Here is a 15,542-nt window from a genome sequence, read left to right on the forward strand (position 1 = left end):
ACATCATATTGCTTCTACCAACTGCAACTCTGTACTTATCAATGATCAATCCTACCCTGTTCCTATTGATGACCATCAATTTTCCCCAGCCTCTGGTAAGTATTGTTATATTTTTATGACAGCAAGTCAAAACAACTTCAGTTAGTGTTATAATGTATCTATAAGACTACATTTTACTTAAAAATGACGTGAAACAATTACCTATTTTTCACACATGCAACACAACCTTTCATCATATAGAATATGAAATTAGCAAGAAAGCAAGTTATATTATTCCTTCCTGATATTCTACCAATTTCAACTTATTTCCATTTAAAATCTTTTATAAATTATGTTTTAATTGAGTATACTATGTTTCCATGTGGTTCTTTTCACACAACTTTAATTTTCCCTGCCTGCCCCCATTTCACCACCCTGTATCTGCTTAATCCTTCATCCTCCCAATATTCTGTCTCTCTACTTTCATATTACTATGTTCTGCCAACACCTATCCTTAAGGCATGTTTCCCAATGCCTCCTTTATAGTTTCCTACATATGCAATCACCATAGTTTAAATATATGAATTAAGGATTTAGAACTAGGATTCACATGTAAGAGAGAATATATGGTCTTTGTCTTTTTGTTTCTGAGTTATGTCACTTGCTTCAATTTCTTTTCACAATCCATCAATTTAACTGAAAATTTCATTATATTGTTGGACAAAATTCTGTGGTGTATATGTACCACAATTCTATTATCTATTAATATATTAATGGATATCTACAGTGATTCCATTTTCTAGTTATTACTAATAAAAGAGCAATGAATACAAAATTACAAGAGTCTTTATGGTAGGGTATAGAGTCCATTATGTTTGTGCCTATAGGTGTCATAACTGGGTCATATGTTATTTTTATGTCTAGTTTTTGTAGACCTATCTAGATTGATTTCAATAGAGGCTACATCCAATAACAATTTCCATTTCACTGTGTAAGTGTTCCTCCTCCTACATACATGGCAGTGTTCTTTGTCGTTTATTTCTCAAGGATGCTATTCTTAATTATGGATTTAACTAACATAAAATTATGCAAATCATATTTATTTATGAATAACCATGTGATGCTTCCACACATAAACATTGTGTAATTTTAAGACAGATACACATACCAAGCATCTCGACCCTAGACAGTTGTTGATATATTTCAAGATACATTAGTAAAAACTGGGAAAGCACTGGTTTATTCATCTTGTGAGATTGTATTTTTCATAGGATAGATGTGTAAAGGTTCAGTTTAGTTTCCATCACTAGAAATAAAATAAATAAACAAAGGAATGTATCACACACACACACACACACACACACACACACACACACAGACATGCAAACGCTATAAACCATAGATGGTATCTGATCTATCAAATTACCAAGCAGGCTGTTGCAAATTGAACATTCAACAAACTCTGATTTTGTTTTTAGAAAATTTATTCAAAAATCTCCCATTGATAGCTGAGTCACACTTGAAAACATACTCTGATACCCACTTACTATAATTGCTATTCAGTGTCTTTACATGTAAATTCCAATTAATTTAGAGCCTCTAAATGGCATTACCACCTTGAAATGAACCTGGTCTTTGTGTCAATATTTGACAAAGCACCAGATTCTCTAATATCCCCTGAAAAGAAGATTCACATGTTATTTACCAAGAATGCCGTCCATCCTCCCTATCCATCCTTCTTTACCAAGATACACACCTTTCACTCCAGAATTTACAAGGGATATTTCATTCACACCAAAATTCTGACTTTGTGGAATAATTGTGTAGAAATTACTATTAGAACTACCTAGAGGTTGGCATGTGTTGACAATCATTTATCCAGGACTGTGTTCAAAGCCCCAGTGACCTTATTCCTCAGACTGTAGATGAGGGAATTCAGAGCTGGAGTGACAATAGTAGAAAACTGAGCTGATATTGTCCTGTTTGGGGCTGTGGAAGGACATACATGAAGGAAGGACCCTCATACTAAATCCCAACCTCAGTCAGGTGGGAAGAGCAGGTGTAGAGGTCTTTCTTCCTGCCCTCATTTGACAGCATATTTTGTACAGTGAACAGAATTAGTGAGTGGGAGGCCAGGATAGCAGCAAGAGGGAGAATTAGCACCGTCACACCCATCAAATAAACCATGAGTTCATATCTGGAAGTGTCTGCACAGGCAAGTAAGGGAGTGACCTTAAGAACAAGTGATTGACCTGCTGAGATTTGCAATAGAAATACTGCATGGTGCAGATGCTATATTCTAAAGCACTAAAGAAAGCCAGGCTCCATGATGTGGCTATCATGAGCCAGCAGACTTTGTGACTCATTAAGATTGTGTAGTTCAGAGGTTGACAGATGGTCACATAACTGCCATAGGCCATGGCACACTAGATAGAAATATGCCGATGGATTCATCCCTTTACTTCCCTAGACATTTGCTAATTATCTGCATTCTTTTCCTTCCATGTAAATTTCTGGCAATGGTAAGGACTGGGTTATTTTTTTCAAAAGTTGCAAAAAATTGTCATGCATACTTCTGTAGCAACCTGCCAGAAGAAATACCTCCTCTTATTTTAGCATCTGAACTCCTTCAGCTCCAAAAGTAATTCCAAAACAGCTGGTGTTGTCTGTAAATTTTCCCTTTTAGATTTGGGGATAAGAACTGTTTCTTATTTAGGCAACATATGGGGCAATATGCGTTGAGTACAGCAACACAAGCTCACTTATCTGTTGCTCAGATTCATTAGTTCCTCAGGCTTCAGACGTTACCCATTCTCATCTGTACTATAGATATCTTGTACAGGAAGACACATTTCAAATTTGGTGACATTTCTGTTATTTTTCCCCCTGGCTGGACCCAAGGTGCTTGAACTCTTGATAATTGATTCCTGGAAAATTGTTAATACTTACCTTTTGTTCCCCTGAATTTTTCTGGATTCTTAAAATCCATTATTGACCTTCAAATTGATAGTACTTCAAAGCACAGCTATGTACTGTTGTTTGAGATTCCTCACCTATTCATATCTGTATGACACTGAAAATATCACAGAAAATCCAAATGAAATCAATTAAAAATTTAAACATATTCAGAAGCTATATGGATGAAAAACTACCATTATATTTTCATGACTGAATCCCTTAAAAGCTACAACCTAAAAAAATCAAGTAGAATCACAGAGCAATAAGTGTTAGTGTACACACACACACACACACACACACACACACACACACACACATACATACATACATTTTTCATGATTGTCTACCAGAGCTAGATGGTAAATCCTATTGTTAAAGACACTGCACGCTTTCATTGTAGGACTGAGATAAGTCAATCTTGAACTGTTCAGAAGTCTCTTTTCCTTGCTAGAAGGCACTATACCACCTTCTGGCAAGGAAAAGTCATTAATGGTCCTGATGTACTCTAGATCCTACATACTATAGTATGGATTTTCTATCTGACCACTGGCATAATTGTGTCAAGATGTAGCCAACTGCTCTTTTGTGAGTGTGAGGCTGATTTCACAGCAGACAGGGAATTTTAATTTCTTGTGCTGTTAGAATGTTAAAATCCAAGCCTGGGGGAAATTGTAGGTTCCAAGAAAGAAATTATAGGTAATATTTTGCCAAGGGCGATGTCACATTGCCTTCTATACATTTATGGATATACTCATGGACTTTTGAGGCTCTCAGCTTTCACCAAAATATCTTCTTATTGTAGAGGGTTGTGGTTAATGCAGAGACTTAAACTCTACAAAGTGTTAAGAATAAGCAACTGCAAATGCTCAGCCAAAGAAGAGACATCTGTATTAAACATCCCACTTCAGGATAAGAAAGATCACAGAAGAGAGGGTGAACATAATGTAAGCGGGAGTGCTTCAAAAAGCTGGTCTGACCACAGGATGACTGTTGCACACGTGAACTCACTGCAGCTGTGGTTACCAGTTCTGCACAAGATTGATGCAGGTAAAAATTCCACCTTGGGGGAGGGGTTTCCTATGACCTTCTCTAGTAATGAACCATTGGTAATTGATGGCTGCTGAGGAAGGGAGAGTCACTGTCTTTTGTGGGCGATGATTAGAAGGTTGCCCATGTCTCTGTGGATGATCCTACACCCATGTTCATATAGGCAACACTAATTAGACTTATGAGGAATGAAATTGGGAAATAGATGTGTTGAGGGAGCAGGAGTCATAGGATGGATGTGAGGTTGGTATGACAAAGATACATTGTTTGCTTGTATAAAATTTCAACTACTAGAAAAGATAGGAAATGAATTAATTAATTTTCTCAAACAACAATATCCAGAACTTTAGTGCATACAACATATTTAAACTAACAAGAAATTAAAATATATTGAGTATTTAAACTATCAAGAAATTAAAATATATTGCCATTTATTCTATTCTCTGGGTTTCAAATATTTTTTAGACAAGGGCTCATTATGAAGCACTGTTTAGGCTGACCTCATGGTCACATTGCCTCCTGAGTACTTGGATTAAAGATATGCACTACTTTGCCTGTCCCAATTTATCTTTACATGATAAAGAAAAAAACATGAAAAGTATGCGTATATATCAGGTACTATATGATATCATAAGACATGCACACATTGTTTAATGTTAAACCAGATAAACACAACAAACGTTATTTAAAGATATGATTAGAGGGAAAAAAGGAAAACTATGACTTTATTTTGCTCTTTGTTATTATTATATATAGAATAGAAGCATACATTTTTACTTGAATTTCCATCATTGCATAAAGGAAAGGAAGAAAGAAGGGGATAAAGAAAGGAAGGAAAGAAGGGAGGAAGGAAGGAAGGAAAAAAGAAAGAAACAGAAAAAGAAAGTAAAGAGTGAAAAATATTTCTCCCTGCCAAGCAATGACATCTGTCAGAGCATCCATAAAAGCTGATGTTTGCAAAGAGGGTGAGTGAAAATGGTCCTATATCTTGTGGACATCAGACAATCCTATTGCTGTCAGTATTATTTTTTACTGACATTATTTGATTTAAAATGGTTGTAAACTGTAGTCATTCCCTCCTAATAGCCTGTGAGTCACCACCTGAAATTATTTTCTATAGTTCTTAGTCTAATATAATGTAATATCTCAGGGTCCAGGTCCAGTGAGAACTTCCCTTTAGAATTTTTATCTTTTAGAAAAGAGACACAGAAGAGAAACTCTAAGAAGTGTGAATTTTATCCAAATAAATACCTAGAAAGAGAATGTTCAAAGAGATATGTAAAAGATTGTTGCATTGCTGTACTTGTCAATCAAAGGACACATGTTATTACTGCCCAGGTTTTTTCAAGAGTATTGCATTCATAGCAGACATTTCTAAGGATTAGGGGGTATTAAGTTTGGAAGAATAATATTGGAACTATCTTGAATGTACAGTGTAATGGCAACAAGTATTTCCCAGGACTCTCCTCAAAGCCCCAGTTACTTCTTTATTTCTCAGACTGTAGATGAGGGGGTTGAGAGCTGGGGTGACAACTGTGTAGAAAACAGAGAGGATATTGTCTTGCTTGGGATTGTGGTAGGAACTGGGTATGACATACATGACAGTGAGAGCCCCATAGTACATGCCGACAACAGTCATGTGTGAAGAGCAGGTAACAAGGGCTTTCTTCCTCCCCTCATTTGAGGGTATGTAGAGCACAGTGAACAAAATCCATGCATAAGAGAAAAAGATAACAATAAGAGGGAGAATTAACATTAGCACACCCACCAAATAAACTACAAGCTCAAAACTAGAGATGTCTGCGCAGGCCAGCTTTAGCACAGGAGGGATCTCACAGAACAGATGTCTAATCTGCCTGGATGTGCAGAAAGAATAATTCATGGTGGTGATGGTAAATCCTAAGGCCATCTGGATTGCCAGAAACCATGATGAAGTGACCATTAGCCAACAGACTATTGGCCTCACTAAGATTGTGTACCTCAAAGGATGACAAATGGCCACATACCTGTCATAGGCCATGAAGGCCAGAAGGAGGTCCTCTGCACCACCAATTGCCAGTTCTAGAAACATCTGAAGGGCACAACCTCCAAAAGAGATAGTGTTGTCTTTGAGCAGAAAATCCAAAATAGCCTTGGGAGTAATGACTGATGTCAGGAAGAGGTCCATGAAGGAGAGCTGCCCAAGCAGGAAATACATGGGCACATGGAGCCGGGCATCCATGGTGATGACCAGGAGCAGAAGTCCATTGCCGATCAGTGCCAACATGTACAGGGCTGTGATTGTGGCACAGAGCAGTTCAGGATAGCCACTGTCATCCAGAATCCCCACCAAGATGAAGCCACTTCCCAAGGTGGAGTTCCAGAATTCCATCTTCTAGGTTTCTTTGGTTGCCTAGAAAAACATGACTTTGTGACAATTTGTTAATATGGACTCAGGTTGTAGTATCAGAAACCCTTATGATACCAACATGACTCAGAAAAGATGGCAGCTTTCATTCTTTATTTCTAAGTGTCTGGACTTAAATTGCACTTAATAAAAGTCCTGAAGATCTGTATTGATATCACTGACTGAAAAGTGATAGCCAATCTTAGAATATAACACAGAAACATTATTAGTCCTAATTGATTGTCTATTGATATTGAAACCCAAAGAAACAGTGAATCTAATACTATAGTTTAAGTCTTTAGGGTCTGATTTGAAGCACGCTTATTGCCATAACACACTCAGGTTTTTCAATTAAAGGACAGACAATTCTCTTACCTTTGGTGGTGAGATGTTTGGCTGTCTGACTACTCCAGCCTCCCTTGGGCTGCTTGAAGTTAGAGGCTATACCTACACAAATTGGAAGAGCAGGTGTGGTTTTCTTAAGCAGTGATTAATTGGCTTGTTGATTAGATTAGTGATGTACAATAGGAGTCCATCAAATATCAGATGTCAGAAATGTTCTTATTCCTTTCACCTGAAATGTATTCTAGAGTTTTTTTATGGAGAAAAGCAGTGACTTTACACTCAATTAGTAGAAAAGCTTCCATTGGATGGATTGCAAGGTTGGAGTCCCTCTAGCTTCCTGTCACATTTCAAGTTGCTCTTCGATTCTAATGCTCTCTCTGACTTCTTCATTCTTGTTACTATCTATGAGAAAAAATTAAAGCTGCACAAAGAAAGTAGAATTTCTAAGAGCTGATCAAAGGGCTCCATCTAAAGGTCTCTGGGTCAGAGTAAAGCAGGTCATTACCCAGGATCACTTTGCTTTGTCTTCTGATAACATGGTCACCTCCTTTTTGTTTCTCTTCTGCTTATCTTCAGAGGGACTTTTCTCCCTGCTGAAAAGGCCTCCCCTGGAAATTCATGCCTAGAAAGCAAGTTAATGAATCCTCTTGGGTGTGTTTCCTGGCTTTCTTTCCTGAAGCTTTCTGTTCTGTTGCTTAGCCAGTTCTGAAGACCTAGATTTCTCTCATCTTGAATATGTGACCTATCTTTTTCAGCTTCCAAAAGTTAACTGATCAGTGTATATTGTCAAGCTTTCATATTTTCTATGCAACCAGAAAGGAAATATTGACATGCCATTTTTATATTTCTAGATGCAGGTTTTCCTTGAGGGGCCAATTTAGAAAGTTACAGAGGACCAATTAGAAATGGAACAGAAGGTTGGGAACAGCATTGTGGGGCAATTGTAAATCTGGGTGCAATGTTTGGCATACTTGCATGACAGTTTCACACTAAAGCCTATCATTTTAAGTAGCTAATCTATACAAATAACATTTTAAAATTTAAACTAGCTTAATATAACAAATAACTAAATTGACACAAGTTACTAATATATACAATATTACAGATATTTGATGAGAATTGTTTTCTGAGAAGAAATGAGAGAATCCCAAGAAGATGAGAAGAATTGCATAATGAAAATAACTCACAAAGCTAAATGACTGCCAAACCTGAGCATAGTAATGAAGGAGAAATGTGGACTACTTGTGGGGGACAAACATTAGTCATGTAGTTGTTAAGGTATTCATAAATTCTAGTAATCACAGCAGGAAAAAATGCCAGATACTATATTTCTTCTATTGAACCATTGCAATTTCTTTATACATACTATCGCTGAAATCAACAAATAAAATCTTGAATTAAATATTTTGAAATTGAAGATTAAGAGATGAGGAACCTTGATCACCATTTTCAGCACATATTAATGAAATTAGTGACTAAGAGTGGGTAGACTCTGTAAGGATGGAGGATCAAAAAGAAAACAGGTGAAACATGAGAACATTCTCGTAGAGAGTAGTGATAATTGACACCGATTCTGTGAATTACCAGAACTCTGGGTGCTCAGTCCCATGGTCATGACAACACAGACACATGCACCAGGAGTATATGAGTGAGAGGATAGAAATGACAAATTTAGAAATGAATAGCACAGAAAGGTACAATAAATAGGTATTAAAGGACAATGATGGAACACCTTATTTTACCCCATTTAATTGTCTCTCTCCTTGTATGTAGGTAATATCCTCCAAAGAAACACAGGAAAGAGGTGTTTGCAGATCTATTACAGGGACCATGGACTTCTTTAATTACTTGGCAGGGGCTTTATGGAGGTCTCTTGCTTCTTGACCAGTTTCTGATACCATCTTTTCAGTTAGGAAGCTCCCAGGCAAAGGTCTGTGGGACAAACAAGTACTAATATGATATAGCCATTTTAATAGGAGAAGTGTTCAAAAATCATAAGTCAGGGCCATTCCTTGGGGTTATTCCTTAAGATTTAGTTACCAAAAGTAGAATTTTCAGAGGAGGCCATGTCACCTAGAAAAATGACACTGTTAAACCTCCCTGAGGACAAGATAGCTACATACTGCTGTCCCATGGATCATGAAGCTAGGCATATACATATATATATTCTTTGAAAGTCCTATTTCCTCGAAATCCTACTATTCTTATATTATATCATGAATCAATGTAGGAGAGTAGATATATCATTTTGAATACATGAACTAAAAAGATTTCATGCTGTTTTCTTTTTAGTATTTTGGCTTTAACCTTCCTTTTCAAAATTTACTGATAATGTATACAATGAAATGTGATCATATCTGCTTCTATTTGTCCTCCACAGACTTGCCCCAAGTAAACATACAGAACTTCATGTCCTCTCTTAATTGTTTAAATACCTATGACATCCAGTTAGTTCTAACACTATATATGTGGGTCTGGGATCATCCACAGGAATACGGGCAACCTATCAGTGGCCACACTACCACAGAAGTATGATCCTTTTTCCACTAGCAGCTTTGAGTTTTCAATTGTTCCTCAGTTAGGTATGGAGACTTGTGAGCTCTATGTCCAAGTTGGAATTCTGACAGGCTTCATCTTGTTATGTATTGTGCAGTTAACCACAGCTGTTGTTGGTGTTTAAGTTCAACTGTCATATTATATACAAAATTATTATTACGGAGACCCTGGCAGAACCCTAAAAACATAGGTTATTACCATTGTCCTGGGTTACTATAATGATACACCAATATCCTTGTGCTGAAGACACCACAGATTTTGGGTTCAGTCCCAACTCCAACTAGGAAACTTTCTCCTAATTATCTGACTTTCATAAAGACATAAGTGCTATGCAGGCTCTCAAGGGAGAAAAGGTACTGATGGTCTTCCCCAATGCTGTACCCTGCTTATCATAAAACGTGTCCATAGATACAGAAGATGGCAGTCTGTAATCATTTGGAGGAAAAATACTGAACATGGACTTTACTTTAGTCAATAAAACCAAGCTTTTAAAGGTGAAGAAACAAGAGCAAAAAGAAAAATAATCAAATGGAGAAATGAAAATGAATGCTAGCTTTGAAAATACATTTGCTCAGACAATACATGAAGCTTATGAATCCTGTTCAGCAGATACTTTCCTCCAGGTAGGAAATGAAGAGCAAGTGTGGGGCTTTCACTAAAAACCAAGCATTCTAGTGAGAAACAATATGGAATCAAGCAGAAAGCATATGTAGAGCTACATGTTAAAGACACAGAGAGAAACTAGCATAAATTTTTCTTTCTCATATTGAAGTGGTTCGGGAAAGGAGAGGACAGCCAAATTTCCCCTAAAGCACTAAAATAATATGCCAAACAATGGGTAACAACAAGGACAAAGAAGTGAGTTTACAGGAGCAAAGAGAAAACAGAGATTCAGAGATGAGGTGAAAGTCAAAAACAATACTTTGCAAATTCTTGTAGGACATTGTCATCATCTAGTATGTGTAGTAAAATGTTAGGCGATTAATTAAAGTATGTGTTTAAATTTTTCAAAAAATAATATATGTGATTAAATAAACATGCTTGATTTATCCACATATGCAGGCATTCTTGTCAAAAATGGGTAGACACTACATTAATCTTTCAAGTTGGAAATGATCCAGTGAGAGATACTTGAGTGAGAAGAAAAGAGATACACATGAATAGCCTGAGAATTTCTACATCCAGAAAGAGACAAGGACTCACAAATTAAGGGAGTGATGGGAAAAAAGAGAAAAGGTGTAACTGACAGAAAATGTAGAAGGTTCAAGATAAGAGAGGATGGTAAACAGTGTGAGTGTTGATGACATGTTACAGAAAGTCTATAAAGAAGGATGTTAATCTATATATTATATCAATGATTTGGCAATATCAGTCATATGGAATGAGAATAGAACTTTTTGGGGTATTGAGTACACCAAGAAGAAAGGAAGTGAATATAGAAATTCCTTTTGTGGTTGTTTTCTTATATAGAAAAACTGAAGAAGGTTATTAATATGTGAAAGAGATGGAGTGTAGGTCAGCGTTTCTCTGTGATGGGGCAATCTATATTATAATACAGGACAACTGAATAAACCATTTCAGGAGGAAATTATTGTGGGACAAAATTTGAGGAAGATCAATGATATTAAGAGCCAGGGTGTTAGTGGAGGCTAGAAGTTATTAGGCAGTTTTGTCAGGTGTTATGTGTTATGTGGGCCATTCAAAGAAGAAGTCACCCCAGAATTTAATTTTGGGCTTTCTTACAGCAGAAAGAACAGTTTCAGAGAACTAAATCCCAAACCTGTGTTCAGAAGCATATCTATTGACTGCACACAAAGCTTGTACTTGGGATAGAACAATTTCCTCATGTGAAATCCCTTTGTATTTATACTATATGTTATTTAAAGAAAATCATCACACACTCTCAATCATTAGTCTTTATTGTGTACTATTTGCAGTATTGAATAATACAAGTGTGCCTGGATAGTCTTGTGACCAAGGATATACAATGGATGAATAACCCCTTCAGAAAAACAATTCTATAAATCACAGAAAACAATCACTATTCTTTACATGATTTCTTCACCATCTAGGAACCTTTACCAACACTAATACATGAAACTGCTACTCTAGATATAGTGAGAAAAAAACGACTATATTTTATGTTTACCCTAGATACAGTGATTCTACTAGATTCCCAATACATTCTTGGTTGATGGAAATTAGTCTAAACTGTTCAAGTATAGATAGATAATATCTATTCAATCAGAGAGGATGAAGTGCCATTTGACACAATGGTAAAAGAACAAGAAATGTGTCATCTCATCTTTCCTAGACTCAGCTCTATGCTTTCTTTGTGTGGGGCCCAGAACAGCTTGACCACACTGTTGCCCTGATAGACTTAATAAAAACCAGCCAAGATAACAGGCCTGAGTTTCAATTACAGCAGGCAGCACCAGGTTCCACGAAAGTCATAGACAGACACCACCCAGCATCAAAGGTGTTATACCTGACATTCCAAACATTCCAACAGTTAGATAAGACTAGATAAGAGTACCAGATGTCCCTGAGGCCAGCACACACCTATTCCCTTCACCAAGTCAACCCTAGACAAATGTCAGCCATTCAGGGTCTTGAACTCTGATAATCGCCTCACCCCCAACCTCTAATATGATAAAATCCCTACCCCACCTGGGAATGGCACTCTCTAATCATACCACTGCACATGACAAACAGGAGGTCCAAGAATAAGCTTGAATAAAGGCTCGTTGCTTTCACATATGGATTTGGTCTCTATGGCTGTCTTTTTGGGGTCCCTGCATTCTTGGCATTACATTTGGGGGCTTGTCCAAGATCTCTCAAGCACACAAAGGCCACTGCTGGTAGAGCTTTCAGTCAGCTGGTAAGTTTTCAGTATTCACCTTGACTTTGTGCCTTTCTGTTTTGGATATCCTTTCATAAGTTGGTCCAAAGTACATGATAGCCTGTAGATTGTTAAGAGGACAGACAGGAGGACCACAAGTGGGGTAACTGGGAGATATCTCAAGACTCCTCTGTGTGGGATTGGATTCCTTTTGTTAATTCATATACATGATGTGGGTTGCACTGACATTGTGGTTTTGTCTCTAGGCACCAAGAGAGCTTTTTGTTGTCTTGTGGGTTATGAAACTGTTTGCTCTTTTTCTGACTTACAAGACTGATGTGATGGCTAAGAACTCTCTTCACTATGCTTTCCTATGGTACTTTAGACTGTAAACTCTTACTTTAGGATTTTTAATTTGGTCAGCTGATAGTTTCCCCAGAAATACTTTGTTGATCTTTCTGTTGGAGTGTCCCACCTATGAAAGTGTGAATGTGTGAATAATATAGCCACAGTATGCTTGTGTTATACCTGTATTTGCCCGTGGTGTGATAAAGAGATCTGAGGCCACTGCAGCTTTCTCAGGTAGAGGTGCAGCATCCTGCAGTGGGCAGGACATGGGAGCTATGGTGGCTTTGCTGTGACAATGTAGCAAGACATCACTTCACATCTGGTTCTAATGCTGTTTGGAAAGCTGTGTTTGTCTTGTTGGAATGTTTTATCTATTTCTGGAGAAAGTTTTGTGTGCTTGTATTGTTGTAAGGTTTTTCTCTCTGTGTTTTCTGGTGTGTCCATGAAAGTTTTCTCTGGTTCTCCCAAGAGTTGTATCTCCCTGTTTTGTTGGTAAGCTTTCTCTGTGTTTTCTGGTGTGTTCATGGGTTATGGTCCAACCACAGAGCTGAATTGGCAGTTGTTTGGATATATTTGCTGTATCTTCTGCAGTCAACATCCAAGTACCACCTACTACTGTCATGGCTGCATTGACCATCATGGCTCAGAATTTATATCTGAGCTCTGGTCACTTGATTTGGGGAGTTCAGATGTCTTTTTAATATGGATACTGTTAAAAATCATATTATTATATTCTTCTTTATTGACAAGCTAGAAATATGGCTCTTCCTTCACTAGACCCAGGTATCTTTATTTGGAAGTTTTTATTTTTTATTTTCTAAATTTTGTTTGAACTGTTGAAGCTGGACCATAACAGTAGAAGGATTTGTCTACCCTCCTTAGTTAACTATCTAGGTGAATTGGGATCACTATCTAGATTATTAGTAGATGCTCTTTAAAAAGGACATATCCATTTAAGTATTTCCCAAAAACTTCTGAAAATCACTCAAAGATTGTAACTTGTACTGCATCCCAAATAACTTTTGAAAATTATTTGAAGTCTGTGAGCAGTCTTTCCCAATCTAACCGGTAGAGCTCTCACTAGCTGACAAGGCCTCATTTGCATCTTAACTTTTCTGTTAGGACATTAACTGACTGGCTGGATGTTCCTTTTGGCTATATCTAAAGCAATTATGGTAGCTTTTAAACTATTTTTGAAGGGATTTGAGTATCCTTTTAATCATATAAGCAGTTCACACTCACGCATTCACAATCACATTTCATATATACCAGTGTGGCCACACCATTCATTCAGAACATACATACATCTTTCGGTCATCCTTTTTCCCTAGGTCATGATTAGTCTGTTGAAATGAAACTTCCTTAATTGAAATCGATGTAAAAGAACAACTCCAGCCAATCCCTGAACTAAAAAGGTTAAAAAAGGTCCTGTATGCCCCTCATCATTCCTCCATTTGAACTACAGTCAGGGGCTACAGACATACCTACTCCTTGTAATTCTGTAGATGCAAAATGGAGAGGCCAGGCTTTTGGCCAAAAGTTTTTAGAGATGACTCACAAAATTGACCTTAAATGCAAATAAACTTTTTCCATTCCATATACCTTTTTCCTTTTTCTTTATTTAATACCAGTACCTCGTTTACTGTTACCATTTTTTTTGACTCACCCATTTTCTTTCTTTTTTTTTTTGGTTTTTTGAGACAGGGTTTCTCTGTATTGTTTTGGACTGTCCTGCAACTCACTCTGTAGACCAGGCTGGCCTTGAACTTACAGAGATCCACCTGCCTCTGCCTCCCGAGTGCTGGGATTAAAGGTGTGCAGAGATTAAAGGCATGTTGGGATTAAAGGCGTGTGCCACCAATGCCCGGCTATTCACCCATTTTCAATCCATCCTCCAACTGAGGATGTTCCCTCAGGTAAAAGCCTTAAGATTTACTCAATCCACCTTGCAACTGAGGGCGATTACTCAGGTTCCCCTTTCTTTCCCGACCTTGGTGTCAGGCAGAGGCCTAGAGACTTTAATCCAGGAGATATTAAATATTTTTAATAAAACAGAGATTCCCCTTTAGGAGGGAGAAACTCAGAACGTTTAATTTCTGACTTTTTAATCTCTCATTGGCAGCAGCCATTCCCAACGTATTATTGGTACTATAAAAGGCGATGAACAGGGAGCTGATATGACTAACTGGCATCAAAATGGGGGGATTCCTCACCAGCACCCATACTTCCCTTACCTGAGTGTTTGGCGATGGTTGGATAATCTTTATCATGGTGAGCATTCCTAGTATCAGGAGTAGTATCGGGGTCGACATGCCTGATGCACCATTCAGGGACACAAATGTGCTTCTCACTTCCTGGAGGGAAAATTCAAACAGCCCCTCGGACCCTAGCTAGTAGAGGAGTGGGTGGCTGCCATTTTCCTGTAATCCAGTCCTTCCATCTGACCCATCCCAAAGACTGGGAGGGTTTGTTCCAATGTCTCTTCATAGCAGAGAAATTATTACAGTCTATGGTCAAAAATTTTTAAATGTAAAGTATGGTGGATAACTGAATATTGGGGGAGGTAACATACTCCCCCTTTTTTATTTTCTTAAAATATTGAGAGTGGCATGGGTGCGCTCCACAATAGCCTGTCCCGTGGGGTTGTGAGGAATACCAAAAGAATGGACAATGTGATGTTCCCTGCAAAAGGCAGCAAAGTGATTGCTGGCATAGGCAGGGCCATTGTTCACTTTTAGGGTATCAGGAACGCCCATGTAGGCAAAGGCCTGCAGGCAATGAAAAATAACATCTTTAATCTTCTCTCCTGAGTGGAGAGAGGCAAAAATCAGTTTAGATTACGTATCCACCGAGATATGCATGTATTTTAATTTCGCTGCCTGCGGCAGGTGAGTTACATCCATTTGCCAGAGACAGTTGGCCCTGAGGCCCCAGGGATTTACCCCCTCATTAGGAGAATTATGATAAGGGGTACAATCAGGGCACTGAGAGCTAATCTGTGTAGCTATGGATAAGGGGCACCCAGTGTGAAATTTAATGGAGCAGGCATTTAGATGATACCGCTCATGGAGCTGGTGGGCA

General features: G+C 37.9%; 1 protein-coding gene and 1 pseudogene across 1 annotated transcript; both read right to left on the reverse strand.

The window, feature by feature from the left end:
* Positions 1–1,849: 1,849 nt before the first annotated feature.
* Positions 1,850–2,399, reverse strand: LOC101826271 (annotated as a pseudogene).
* A 3,002-nt stretch (positions 2,400–5,401) lies between these two features.
* Positions 5,402–6,355, reverse strand: LOC101826534 (olfactory receptor 2AG2-like). The gene has a single exon (XM_005075777.1). The coding sequence runs from the start codon at positions 6,353–6,355 to the stop codon at positions 5,402–5,404; it is 954 nt and encodes a 317-aa protein (XP_005075834.1).
* Positions 6,356–15,542: the final 9,187 nt, after the last annotated feature.

Source organism: Mesocricetus auratus, unplaced genomic scaffold (genome assembly GCF_017639785.1).
Source record: "Mesocricetus auratus isolate SY011 unplaced genomic scaffold, BCM_Maur_2.0 Super-Scaffold_4256, whole genome shotgun sequence".
NCBI classification, from domain to species: domain Eukaryota; kingdom Metazoa; phylum Chordata; class Mammalia; order Rodentia; family Cricetidae; genus Mesocricetus; species Mesocricetus auratus.

Bases quoted from the DNA above. Each gene is read 5' to 3' on its own strand.
- LOC101826534 (XM_005075777.1), bottom strand. From the start codon at position 6,355: ATGGAATTCTGGAACTCCACCTTGGGAAGTGGCTTCATCTTGGTGGGG.